The sequence below is a fragment of the Eublepharis macularius genome, chromosome 2 (assembly GCF_028583425.1).
Source record: "Eublepharis macularius isolate TG4126 chromosome 2, MPM_Emac_v1.0, whole genome shotgun sequence".
NCBI classification, from domain to species: Eukaryota; Metazoa; Chordata; class Lepidosauria; order Squamata; family Eublepharidae; genus Eublepharis; species Eublepharis macularius.
The window spans coordinates 235,714,456-235,726,640 of NC_072791.1; the positions used below are offsets into that span (position 1 = coordinate 235,714,456).

At 50.3% G+C, this 12,185-nt stretch overlaps 1 protein-coding gene across 8 annotated transcripts in view; it reads left to right on the forward strand.

The window, feature by feature from the left end:
* The window catches only part of LOC129325227 (patatin-like phospholipase domain-containing protein 6), a 70,156-nt gene that overhangs the window by 21,255 nt on the left and 36,716 nt on the right, over positions 1-12,185 (forward strand). For 6 of the 8 annotated variants that reach the window (XM_054972843.1, XM_054972847.1, XM_054972846.1 and 3 more), the window contains exons 16-22: positions 1,114-1,191; positions 5,120-5,325; positions 6,135-6,266; positions 6,596-6,719; positions 7,573-7,686; positions 7,947-8,022; positions 8,309-8,449. In XM_054972843.1, the coding sequence (XP_054828818.1) occupies positions 1,114-1,191; positions 5,120-5,325; positions 6,135-6,266; positions 6,596-6,719; positions 7,573-7,686; positions 7,947-8,022; positions 8,309-8,449 (871 nt within the window). The remainder of the gene's footprint in view (positions 1-1,113; positions 1,192-5,119; positions 5,326-6,134; positions 6,267-6,595; positions 6,720-7,572; positions 7,687-7,946; positions 8,023-8,308; positions 8,450-12,185) is intronic. The other 2 variants (XM_054972845.1, XM_054972850.1) reach the window with 1 other exon arrangement.

A 12,185-nucleotide genomic window follows, 5' to 3' on the forward strand; every position in this document is an offset into this window, starting at 1 on the left:
CCCCCTTTAAACCATTTTGAACCTCCTCCCATGTGTTTAATGTTCCTAGTGCTGTGCCTTTCTCACTGGGACTCATGATGGACTGTGAAATTGTGGGGTTAAAATCCAATCCTGTTCCCTTTATAAAAAAGTGTCACCCTGAACAGTTACGGTTTTCGGCGTCCTCGTTCCCGTTACGGCACAGCAGATCGTGCCCTTACGTCAGGGCTGGATGCCGCAATCCAGATGCCATCCGCCGATCCGTCTGCGGGATATTGTATGCCAGGGAAGTGCCTGGTCTCTGCAGCGGGCTCAGTGCCCTCCGTCCGTGTTTATGAGCCGAAGGACGGGGGCTGTTACCTTCCCTCTGATGGAAGACGCTGTCCTGCCCGTCCTCCTCTGGCAGCCATTGTGGCTTGTTGAGATTCTTTACTTTGGGGCAAGGCTGGGAAGTCATGAGGCAAAAGGAAAAGGTGCAGACTTAGGTCTGGTTCACACGTGCAGGAGAATGGAAGGGACTGAGCTCTGAGCTGGTAAAAGACATGGCAGACGCATCCGGCTGCAGGTGTAGATCCCAGTGGCGTAACAGAAAAAGCCAAAGGAGAGATTTCCTCTCAAACGGCGATCTTCCACGATCCTTCGATTCTAGTTCGCACCCCGTTCCCACCTCGTTCTCCTGCATGTGGAACCCAGACCGTGAGAAGCGGCACTTGGTTGGGATGCTTCGCACCAGGTGTGATGCCCTTCCTCCGAGCTGCTCAGGGTAGTCTGCCTGGGCGCGGTTTCCCCTTTGGCTTCTCGATGGGGGCAGAGGTTCGAGGGTGCCCGGACGGGTTAGGGGGGACCTGGTTGTTGGCTGCTCAGCTGAGGGCGGCTGCAGGCAGGGATGGCTGTCACTCTTGCAGCCAGCCAGTGTTTGGCAACCACACAACATCCTACAGCATTTTGTTGCGGATCCCTCTGTATACTTAAAAAATGGGTGGGTCTGCTTAGTCTCAAATACACTTGTAACAGCAAATTAGTATGCACTTTTATTTAGGCAGTATCTAAATAATAGTACAGGGAAAGCTGTGGTTTAAATCGGCTTTTTCAAATCAAATGTGATCCCTGGCCATCCTCCTGCTCTTCGCACAGGACTCCTCGTTGCTGAATAATCGAGTTTTGCTGCATCATGCCAAGGCTGGGACGGTGATTGCCCGCCAAGGGGATCAGGTGAGGGCTGTGAATGATGTACCCTAACCTGCCTAGAAAGAAGAGGACGTGGCAACTGCAGGCATGCCTCGGTATTCCCTTAAGAACCTGCTTTGTGATGAGAATGCCAGGAGGTGGCCGTGTTTGTCCAGTGCAGAAAATTAAGGAGGGAACTCTGACCCTCAAGCGCCACCCCCACCCCACCCCACCCCTTGAAAATCTTGTTGGTCTCTGAGGTGCCACTGGACTCAAATCCGGCTGTTCTACTGCAGGCCGACACGGCTGCCCACCTAAAACTATCCGTAAGTCCAGTGGCTCTTCAGAGATTAACCACAGTTACTTGTATCAAGCAACAGAAAAGCAGAAGTGGGGAGATTCAGCAAGACATCCAAGACATTATCTCTCCCTCAGGCCTGAATAATAATTATTCCCCTTGCTCATCATAAGTGCTAAGAGCTCAACAAGACTCACCCTTTACAGATGTTAATTAGTTCAGCGGTACCTTATAGAGTCTCTGTACTGTCCTAACTGGATTTGTTTAATGTGTTTCACATGCCACCTTCCCTGATTAGATCTAATTTTATGCTGATTCTACTCTGCCCTCTTTGGTTGGGAACGGTTTCAGACAGGCCTCTCTGTTTATTTAATGTAACATCTTGTTGAGGCTTGAGGTGAATTACATAGCTGTAAGAACAATGCAATATAGGCCAGTAGTACACATACAACGGCCAATGTAGTAAAACTAGATTACATAATTAAAGAACAATGAAATAAAATAGTACAATAAATCCCATTAAATGGATTGCACAAACAGGGAACAGTGCCCCAATAAACTGGATTTCACAATGAGAGAAAACTTCCCTCAGTTACAGTCATCGGAACCACCAAGTATTATGACCCAACTTTTCGTAATGAGGTTTGGTGGCACAGAGAGAAAACGCTGGTGTTGCTTGCATTATTTTCAGATTGTGTATATAGAAGATGAGGTTTAGCTTTCCTGTTGCTTAGATCAAGCAAGGGGCTTGAAAAGGGTTCAGAAGCTCCAACTGCTGCTGCATGGGGCCGCCCTGATGCTGGCCGGAGTGGGTCGTAGGGACCGTGCCACTCCCATCTTTGCTCACCTTCATCGGCTCTCGGTTTATTTCTGGGTCTGATTTGAGCTGCTGGTGTTGGACTTGAAAACCATATATGGTTGGAGCCAGCATCCCTTAAGGGGCCACCTATTCCCATACAAACCCACCTGACTGCTACAGTCATCTTCCGAGGCCCTGCTTCTAGTTTTGCCCTGTTCTGAGGTTAGATGGGTGGCAGCCTAAGAGAGGGTCTTGACAGCGGTGGCGCCCAAAGGACGGGACTTCCTTCCCAGGGAGAGACGTTGGCCTTCTCCTATCACTGTCTCCTGCCAGTTTATTTCAGTCGGGATTCCCTCAGTGCCACTTCCTTATTGGCTGTTTCTGTATGTTTAGTTTTGGTCTTAACTGATGTTTTTATATTTTTATAAAATATAGTTTTATAATGTTCTTTTATTGTTAGCTGCCTTTGTGGCACTTCTTAAGCAGAAAAGTGGCATATAAACTTTGTAAATAAATGAATAAAATAACCTTATTATTAATTTTCCTGCCTTTCTCTCCCTCTCGTGACATTTTTGATTTTAGAAAAATATAGCTTTCTGGATTGTTTTTGTTTCTAGTAAATCTCTTGGTTTCATGTTAACCCATTGGTCCTGGTCCCTTGGGGCATCAGGAGACACCCTGTTCCATCCTTTGTGTGATGACCCTTCACAACTTGAAGAAAGCTCTCCTACCGCTCTTAGTCGCCTCCTCTCCAGGCTTAAACATATCCGACTCCTTCAACATTTCCTCACAGGCCTTGGTCTCCAGACCCCTCGCTGTCTTTGTAGCCCTTTGGACATGTTCCATCTTGTCAACATCCTTCTTAAACTGTGGTGCCCCAAACAGAACAGAGCACTCCAAGTGAGATGTAAGCAGAGCAGAGTGAAGTGGTACCATCACTTCACACCCTCTGGACACTATCCAAGGTAGCCTTTGCCTTCCAGCTGCTGCATCCCACGGCTAACTCCTGGCCCGTGTGTGGTCTGCTGAGACCCCAGGCCCTTTTCATGTGCACTCCTGGCCCGTGTGTGGTCTGCTGAGACCTCAGGCCCTTTTCACGTGCACTCCTGGCCCGTGTGTGGTCTGCTGAGACCCCAGGCCCTTTTCACGTGCACTCCTGGCCCGTGTGTGGTCTGCTGAGACCCCAGGCCCTTTTCACGTGCACTCCTGGCCCGTGTGTGGTCTGCTGAGACCCCAGGCCCTTTTCACGTGCACTCCTGGCCCGTGTGTGGTCTGCTGAGACCCCAGGCCCTTTTCACGTGCACTCCTGGCCCGTGTGTGGTCTGCTGAGACCCCAGGCCCCTTTCACGTGCACTCCTGGCCCGTGTGTGGTCTGCTGAGACCCCAGGCCCTTTTCACGTGCACTCCTGGCCCGTGTGTGGTCTGCTGAGACCCCAGGCCCCTTTCACGTGCACTCCTGGCCTGTGTGTGGTCTGCTGAGACCCCAGGCCCTTTTCACGTGCACTCCTGACCTGTGTGTGGTCTGCTGAGACCCCAGGCCCTTTTCACGTGTACTACTGTCAAGTCTCCCCCACCCTATAATTATGCATTTTATTTTTTTCTACCTACATTCAGACCTTTACATTTATCTCTCTTGTTCGTGTGAGCCATTTTGCTGCCTGTCCAGATCACCCTGAATCTCCCCCTCCCAGTTTAGTATCGTCTGCAGATTTAATGAGCACCCCTTCTATTCCTTCGTCCGAGGCGTATTATATAAGGATGCTGAGCAGCACAGGGCCGAGGGCAGATCCCTGAGGCACTCCACTTCTCACTATTGGGAAAAGCTCAGTTTAGATTGTTTAGTTTAGAAAAGAGATGCTGGAACCAGAGGGGGCATCCGAGGAAGTTGGTGAGCGGCCGATTCAGGGCGGATGAAAGGAAATGCTTCTCCGTGCAACGGATGAGGGAACGGTGGAATATCCCTTGCCAGTGGGAGTCATGATGGCCCTGAGCACGGATAGCCTCAGAAGGGGACTGGGCAGCTCCGCAGAGGAGCAGGTCCGTCGGCAGCTGTTGGCCTTGGTGACTCGAGAGACCCTCCCTAGAGAGAGACCTCTGTGGACGAGCGGTAGGGGGCAGTCTCGGGAAGAGACCCTCGGCCTCTGCGTCCTGTCGGTTGGTTCTCCAGGACAGCTGGTTCGGCCACCGTGTGAAACGGGGTGTTGGACTGGATGCCCCCCCCCCCCACTGGTCTGACCCAGCAGGGCTCTTCTTGCGTTCTTCAGAGGGAAAAGGTTTTGCTAACGGAATAAATAGCCATTTTTGTTGCAGCAGTTTTTGCTCTGGCAGCAGGAAGTCTGCAACAAGCCTGTGAGGATAGGCATTTGCAGCGCTTTTTTGGGCTATCTATGGTTTTTTAAATTTAGAAGTTGCTAAAGTTTCCAGTGATGTTTCCACGACTGTTGTATGAGTTCCATGCCCCAAGGGAGGCATCCTTTGCTTGCCTCCTGCATACCCCTCACAGTGCCGCCCCTGCCCCTGCGTGTCCTGGAGCCTCTTCCCTGCTGATTCTGTGACTCAGGGGGTTAACTTAGAAGATGGTGAGAGGGAGGCCAGGAAGGGATGAGCCGGTGCTGGGCTCTTTGGGCCCTTTCTTAGGTGCTCGAGGAAATGCTGATCGCCACTTCGGGGTCAGGAAGGAATTTTCCTCCAGGCCAGATTCGCCAGGGATCCTGGAGGTTTTTTGTCCTCCTCTGGGCACAGAGCAGGAGTCACTGGGGGGAAAGGGGGTGGCTGTGAATGGTGTGGGAGGCTGGACTGGGTGGCCTTTGGGTCCCTTCCCGCTCTCCATGCATCCAGCCTCTCCCTGCTTCCTTCCATGCTGGCTCTCCTGGCAGGATGTCAGCCTGCACTTTGTGCTGTGGGGGTGCCTGCACGTGTACCAGAGGATGATTGACAAGGCTGAAGACGTGTGCCTCTTCCTGACTCAGCCTGGGGAGATGGTGGGCCAGCTGGCTGTGCTCACTGGAGAGCCCCTGATCTTCACCATCAAGGCCAACCGCGACTGCACTTTCCTCAAGATCTCCAAGTCTGACTTCTACGAGTGAGTCGCAGGCATGCCCTTGCCATAGCGTGCCCTTGTTCTGTCCCGTCTCCGCCACCTGTTGTTAGCAGCGGCTGGGGTCCTGACCTCCTGTTTCCACGCCACTGCCCTCCACTGCAGAGGCAGTGCTCCACTGTGGGGCATGATTCTTTCAGGAGCAGGACGTGCTTAGCACAGGAAGGACGTGAACGTGCCCTGCCACAGAGTCCAGCGGCACGGTAGAAATAAAGGAAGGGCAAGAGAGTTCCCCGAGTGCTGGCTAAAGCCTCCGGTTCTCCTCTCCCAGGCCTGCCTTCCTGTGCTCCTCTGCCTTGCCACCCAAGGCAAGAAGAGCGCAGAGAAGAGGCCAGCTCCTCAAGGGGATCTCTCTGCACTGCCAGCGTGAGGAGCTGTCTACCCTCTTACTTAATGCATCGTGGCAGGCACCCAAAATCCAGACCCTTCTCGTTTCAGTCACGCAGCCTGATCTCTCTAAAAGACAAGGATTTTACTGGGGTGGGTACAACTTTTGCAACCACATATGCAACCGTTCACACGTAGATTTCCCCATGTCACAGCTCTGGGTGTGTTTCTGATTTCCAGCTGCTGCCCCCAAAGTAGCGTCCCAATTGGACCTTCCTCTGAGACGAGCAGCTGGTGCTAGTCCTGCCAGCGCAGCCGGGTCGGGCCTTTCCGGCGCCTCCATCAGAGGTCCTGCCTTGGCCTGCTTTGAAACTGAACCTGCAGGCGCCTGAATCGGCCCCTTCTGCATGCTGCCCCTGAACTGGCAGCCTCTGCTGCTAACTGACTTTCAACTCTGGCTCTCCCAGGATTATGCGTGAGCAACCCAGCGTGGTACTGAGTGTCGCCCACACAGTCGCAGCCCGCATGTCTCCCTTTGTGCGCCAGATGGACTTCGCTATCGACTGGATGGCTGTGGAAGCCGGACGGGCCCTTTACAGGTGAGAGAGGTGGGCTTTCAGCCCATTTTTCATCTCTCACACAGATTCCCTTTTTCCTGAGCAAAGGGAGGGGCTTTGAGCTTGTCCTGCACATGGGAATTCTTCCTGAGGCTTCAGTTCAGTGACTTCCATTGGGATTGGAGTAGGGAGCCAGAGGCGGAAGGGGGGAGCCTTTTCCTAAGAGGCCCCAGTGAGCTGGCGATCTTCTCGTGCACGCGTTGTGTCCTGCCATGACCCTTCTGTCCAAAGAAGGTGGCGGAGGGGGCCTGGCACCGGCTGACAGCACAGTGGGTGCTGAAAGGCTTTCCCTCCTCTGTCCCTTTTCCCAGGCAAGGTGACAAGTCAGACTGCACCTACATTGTCCTCAATGGGCGCCTGCGCTCCGTGATCCAGAAAGGCAGCGGCAAAAAGGAGCTGGTCGGGGAATATGGGCGTGGGGACCTCATTGGAGTGGTGAGTGCTGGCAAGGGAAACGGGCGAATGTCGAGAGCTGCTTGCCTTGCCTTGCCTTGGGGTTGTTGTTGTTGTTGGTTGTTTGCTTCATTTATAGTCCCCCACTTTTCTCACTGAGACTCAAAGTGGATCTTTTTGTAAACGCTTTTGCACCCACCTGTTCTCTCCCACCAACGCCTGTGACTCTGTTGGCAGCCTGCGGGGTTTGCTCGCTGTCACTGAGCTGCACTTGTGCTGATTCTCATGATCTGCTGGGCAGTAATGAGAAGGTCTGTGGTTTAGTTAAATAGCCTGAGTAAAGATAAATATTTTGGCCTGGTGCATAAAGGAAAGTAAAATATGTGCTAGGCGAGCCTCGAGGGGTAGGACATTCCCAAGGCGAGGTGTCCTCACCCCAAAAACTCTTGTGTCTGCTGGACGCTCACGTGACATCTGCAGATGGGGGCACAGAGAGCAGAGCTTGCGCAGAGCGCCCCCGAGCCGCTGGCAGCCGGCACGTCCTTTCGTTTGGGCTTAGATCCTGGACAGGAGGAGGGCATTTCTTAAGAAACAGAATAGGGCTGCAGTTCCTGTCCTTGTATTTATTATCATACTGTTGCTATGGCATTCTCTCCTCTTTTGGTACTCCAGTGTTGTCGCTTAGTTATATATTGTACTGTTCTTCCAGTGTTATTTTTAATTGTGTGATCCGTCTTGAGTTTCAGCAGGAAAGGCAGACTAGAGATGAAACACATTTTCAAAACGTGCTGTGTTTGCCGGGGCCTTCACCCCTGAGGAGCAGCTCAGCCTTTCCCTGCTCGGCGCCCTGAGATCGGGGCTGCCTGTTGTAACCTGCCGCTTACTGTGCTTTCAGGTGGAAGCCCTGACCCGCCAAGCCCGAGCCACCACGGTCCATGCCGTGCGGGACACAGAGTTGGCCAAGCTCCCTGAAGGGACCCTCAACAACATCAAACGGCGTTATCCTCAGGTGAGCGATCAGGAATTCTGTGCTTTGCTTTGGGAGAGGGGCTGCTCTGGGGCAGAAGCCGCATGAATGGACACGCCACCTTCTTCTTCTTCTTAACATACAGATGAATAGAGCGAAAGGGGAAGTGCAGGACGCACGAGAGCGTGCCAAGAGCTGGCAATCGCTCTTGTGCTTTCTTGTTGACTAGGCTAAATGGACTGCAGATTCTGGACGTTTCCTTTGTGTCCCTTGCCTTTAAAACCTGCTTGTTCTTTGCCCAGGTTGTGACCCGCCTGATCCATATACTGAGCCAGAAGATCCTGGGGAATTTGCAGCAGCTGCGTGGCCCTTTCCGAGGTGGGCAGGTGGCCCTTGAGGCGTGCGTCGCCCTCCTGCCTTGTGATGCGGAATCTCTCTCCTGCACAGTGTCCCGGTGGGGGGGTGGGGGGGTTGAGGGGCTGCGTCGCCCTCCTGCCTTGTGATGCGGAATCTCTCTCCTGCACGGTGTCCCGGTGGGGGGGGGGGGGTTGAGGGGCTGCCGTGCTCTGCCGTGCAGCCTCTTGTTCTCAGGCATTGTCACGTCCAGGCCGCCTGCTTGAAGGTCTTTGACTTGGGTGGTGATCGCTCTGCATGTCTCTTGCAGGCTCTGGTCTGAGTGTGGCCTCCAGCTCGGAGCTGACCAACCCCGCCAGCAACCTGTCCACCGTGGCTGTCCTCCCAGTGTGTGATGATGTGCCCATGGCAGCCTTCACCTTGGAGCTCAAACATGCCTTGAATGCCATTGGTGAGCTCTGCTGCTGCCTCCTCCTCCTCCTCCTCCCCCTCCTTTTGCAAATATGTGTATGAGAACAATTTAATTTAAATGGTTAAAAATATCTGCTGTTCATTCAATTGATGACATTCTGTTAAAAAGAGAAAAGAAAAATAACATTAAAAGAGAACAAGAAAAAAGTGCATTGTCACAAAATTTAATAATTAGAACAGTTTAAAAATGCAAGAAAAACGACATTGAATACTAAATAGAAGAATGAATGCAACTCTAAAACTCCTCCTGTTGCTGTGTTAAGTACAAAAAGGCACAGACTAAGGGTAGTTCAGATTCACTATATACTAACAACATAGAATCATAAATGGTTTAGATCACAGAGCAAAGCCGAAGTCCGAGAGCACCTTAAAGACTAACAGCATTTCTTCCAGCGTGAGCTTTCCAGAGTCAGAGATCACTTCTTGAGAGGCAGAGGAAAGAAAGAAAATTGTGTCCCTCACATTTATCCAGAAAATTACAGAAGGGGAGGGGGAGAAGGCGGGAGTTGAGCAAAAGGAGGCCTTGTTTCATGAACCAGGTGTGATTCTCTTGGCCAGGGACTGGAACTGCTTGGTAGGCCATCCCTGATGAAGACAGAGGTCAGAGATTCTGGCCCCTAGGCAGTGAAGATTAACAAAAGTGTAGTAAAGTCGGGTAAATAAACTAATTAAGAAAGAAGCAACGCATTAACTGCCATCTGTGAAAGGTTATGGAATGCTAACGGCAGTGTAATAAAATTCTTAAAAGGTGGGGGCTGTTGGGGTGTTAGAATGATGCCGGGATGACGATTCAGCATTTTCGTGCATATTCCCTTTGAAGGTTTTTTTTAAAAGTAGGAACAGTAACTTTCAAATCTACAGACTCAGCATGGGTTCTGTAAGGGAAGATCTTGTCTCACAAACCTGTTAGAGTTCTTTGAGAGAGTGAACAAACGTGGACAAGGGGGAACCAATAGATGTTGTCTACCTGGACTTGCAGAAAGCTTTTGATAAAGTTCCTCATTAAAGGCTGCTAAGTAAGCTCAATAGTCATGGGGTAAAAGGACAAGTCCTCTTGTGGATCAAAAAATGGCTAATGAATAGGAAACAGAGAGTGAGTATAAATAATAATAATAACAACATAATAACATTCGATTTATATACCGCCCTTCAGGACAACTTAATGCCCAGTCAAAATATGTCATTATTATCCCCACAACAAAACACCCTGTGAGGTGGGTGAGTCTGAGAGAGCTGTGACTAGCCCAAGGTCACCCAGCTGGCTTCAAGTGGAGGAGGGGGGAATGAAACCCGCCTCTCCAGATTAGAGTCCCGCTCTCTTAACCACTGCACCAAACTGGCTCTCCCACTACACCAAACTGGTCAATATTCACAATGGAATGTGGTAAGCAGTGGGGTACCAGAGGGCTCCATATTGGGTTTGGTGTTTTTTAACTTGTTCATTAATGATTTGGAGTTGTGACTAGAGATGGGCACGAACAGCAATATGAACAAAAAAAAGCCATGAACAGCCCAATCTGCTGTTCGCGAACAAGCTGTTCGTGAGGCCCTATTCTAAATGAACAAGTGGTCGTTTTGTTGCTGTTCGTCAAGCCAGGCAGTCTGGCACCTGCAATCAATTCCCTTGGCAACTTAGGCAGGGATTGTCTGAATTCTGTCTGAACTCCTGCTGTTGCCCTGGAAACCCCGATCTAAGCCCAATTTAGCTTGATAGGCTGGTCTTCCTTTCAAGTGTGGAGCTCCAAATTTGTTACAACAAGGGAGCAAAGAGCAGGGGGGAGGGGGGCTCCCAGCTCTGGCTTAGTTTGCAGACAGTGAGAGGGAAAGACAGTTGCTGTTGACATTTTGATAGAGAGAGTGCACTGGAGCTTGAATTTTCTTTGTGTGTGGGATAGGGATCTACCTCTTCAAGTTCCAAGGCTGCTGCCAGGCTCTGGGCCAAGCTATTATTTATTATTGGTACCTTTCCTGCTGCCTGCTCAGGTAAGGTTTCTGGGAGTGGTGAGGTAGGGATCTACCCCTTCAAGTTCCAGGGCTGCTGCCAGGCTCTGGGGCCAAGCTATTATTTATTATTAGTACCTTTCCTGGTGCCTGCTCAGGTCAGGTTTTTGGGAGTGGTGCAGTAGGGATCTTGACTTGGATGATGGCTGGAGGAGAGCCTTCTGGCCCCCACGAACAGCCCACCACAAACACGTTCATGATCAGGGTCATGTTCGTGGTTGTTCGTGAGTCCCTGTTTGTGGATGGCAACGAACAACGAACATCATGTTCGTACTTTTTTTTCTGTTTGTGCCCATCTCTAGTTGGGAGTAAGATGTGAAGTGGCTGTTTGCGGATGACACTAAATTGTTCAGGGTGGTGAGAACCAGGGTGTCAGGCTATGGATGACAGGATATGGCAGACAGATCTCTGGATCATTACAGCAAGACACGGGTCCTTGGTTAAATGACTTATTCGGAAATCAGATCTTTTCCATATGCACAGGTCCATAGGTTTACTTAGAAGCAAGGATGCATCTGAGCAGTACAACTTCTTTGAAAGGAATAAAGGCTTGAGGAAAGTACAGGTCTCAATACTCAAACATCCCCCTCCCTTCTAGCCCACAAGTTGGAGCGGGAAGAAGTCTGGGAAACTTTTCTGGAGTTTATACATTAGCTAGACAAGATATAGAGAACTGTAACATTTCAGACATTACAAGGTCATTTTAGTGAGCTTCAAAGAAAGAGATTACCCACAGCTTTCCCAGCTGTGGGAGGGAGAATCAAAAGGGATGCATACAGTCTTTGTACTATGAAATCAAACAGTGATGTACATCACAGTTGCAATATGGAATCAGACAGTAACACAGTATTAGCATTTCGCATCCCCTAGAAATATGACATGGATGTAGGGGCTACAGACATGACACGGGGAGGATTGTGAGGCACTCCAAAGGGATCTGTCGAGGCTGGGCGAGTCGGTGTCAACGTGGCAAATGAGGTTCAACGTGGCCAAGTGCAAAGTAATGCACATTGGGGCCAAAAATCCCAAATATAAATACACAGTGATGGGGTCCAAACTGGCAGAGACTGACCAAGAGAGAGATCTTGGAGTTGTGGTAGATAACTCATTGAAAATGTCGATACAGTGTGCGACGGCAATAAAAAAGGCCCATGCTATGCTGGGGATTATTAGGAAGGGAATTGAAAACAAATCGGCTAGTATCGTAATGCCCCTGTATAAATCAATGGTACTGCCTCATTTGGAATACAGTGTATAATTCTGGTCACCACACCTCAAAAAAGATATGATAGCAGTGGAAAAAGTGCAGAAAAGGGCAACTACAATGGTTAAAGGAATGGAACACTTCCCCTATGAAGAAAGGTTAAAGCATTTGGGGCTCTTTAGCTTGGAGAAAGGACGACTGAGGGGTGACATGATAAAGGTTTACAAGATTATGCATGGGATATGCATGGGATAGAGAAGGTAGAGAAAGAAGTATTTTTCTCCCTTTCTCGCAATACAAGAACTTGTGGGCACTCAATGAAATTGCTGAGCAGTTGGGTTAGAACGGATAAAAGGAAGTACATCTTCACCCAAAGAATGATTAACACATGGAATTCACTGCCACAGGAGGTGGTGGCAGCTTCAAGAGGGGATTGGATAAACATATGGAGCAGAGGTCCATCGGTGGCTATTAGCCACAAGGTAGAGATGGAACTCTCTGTCTAGGGCAG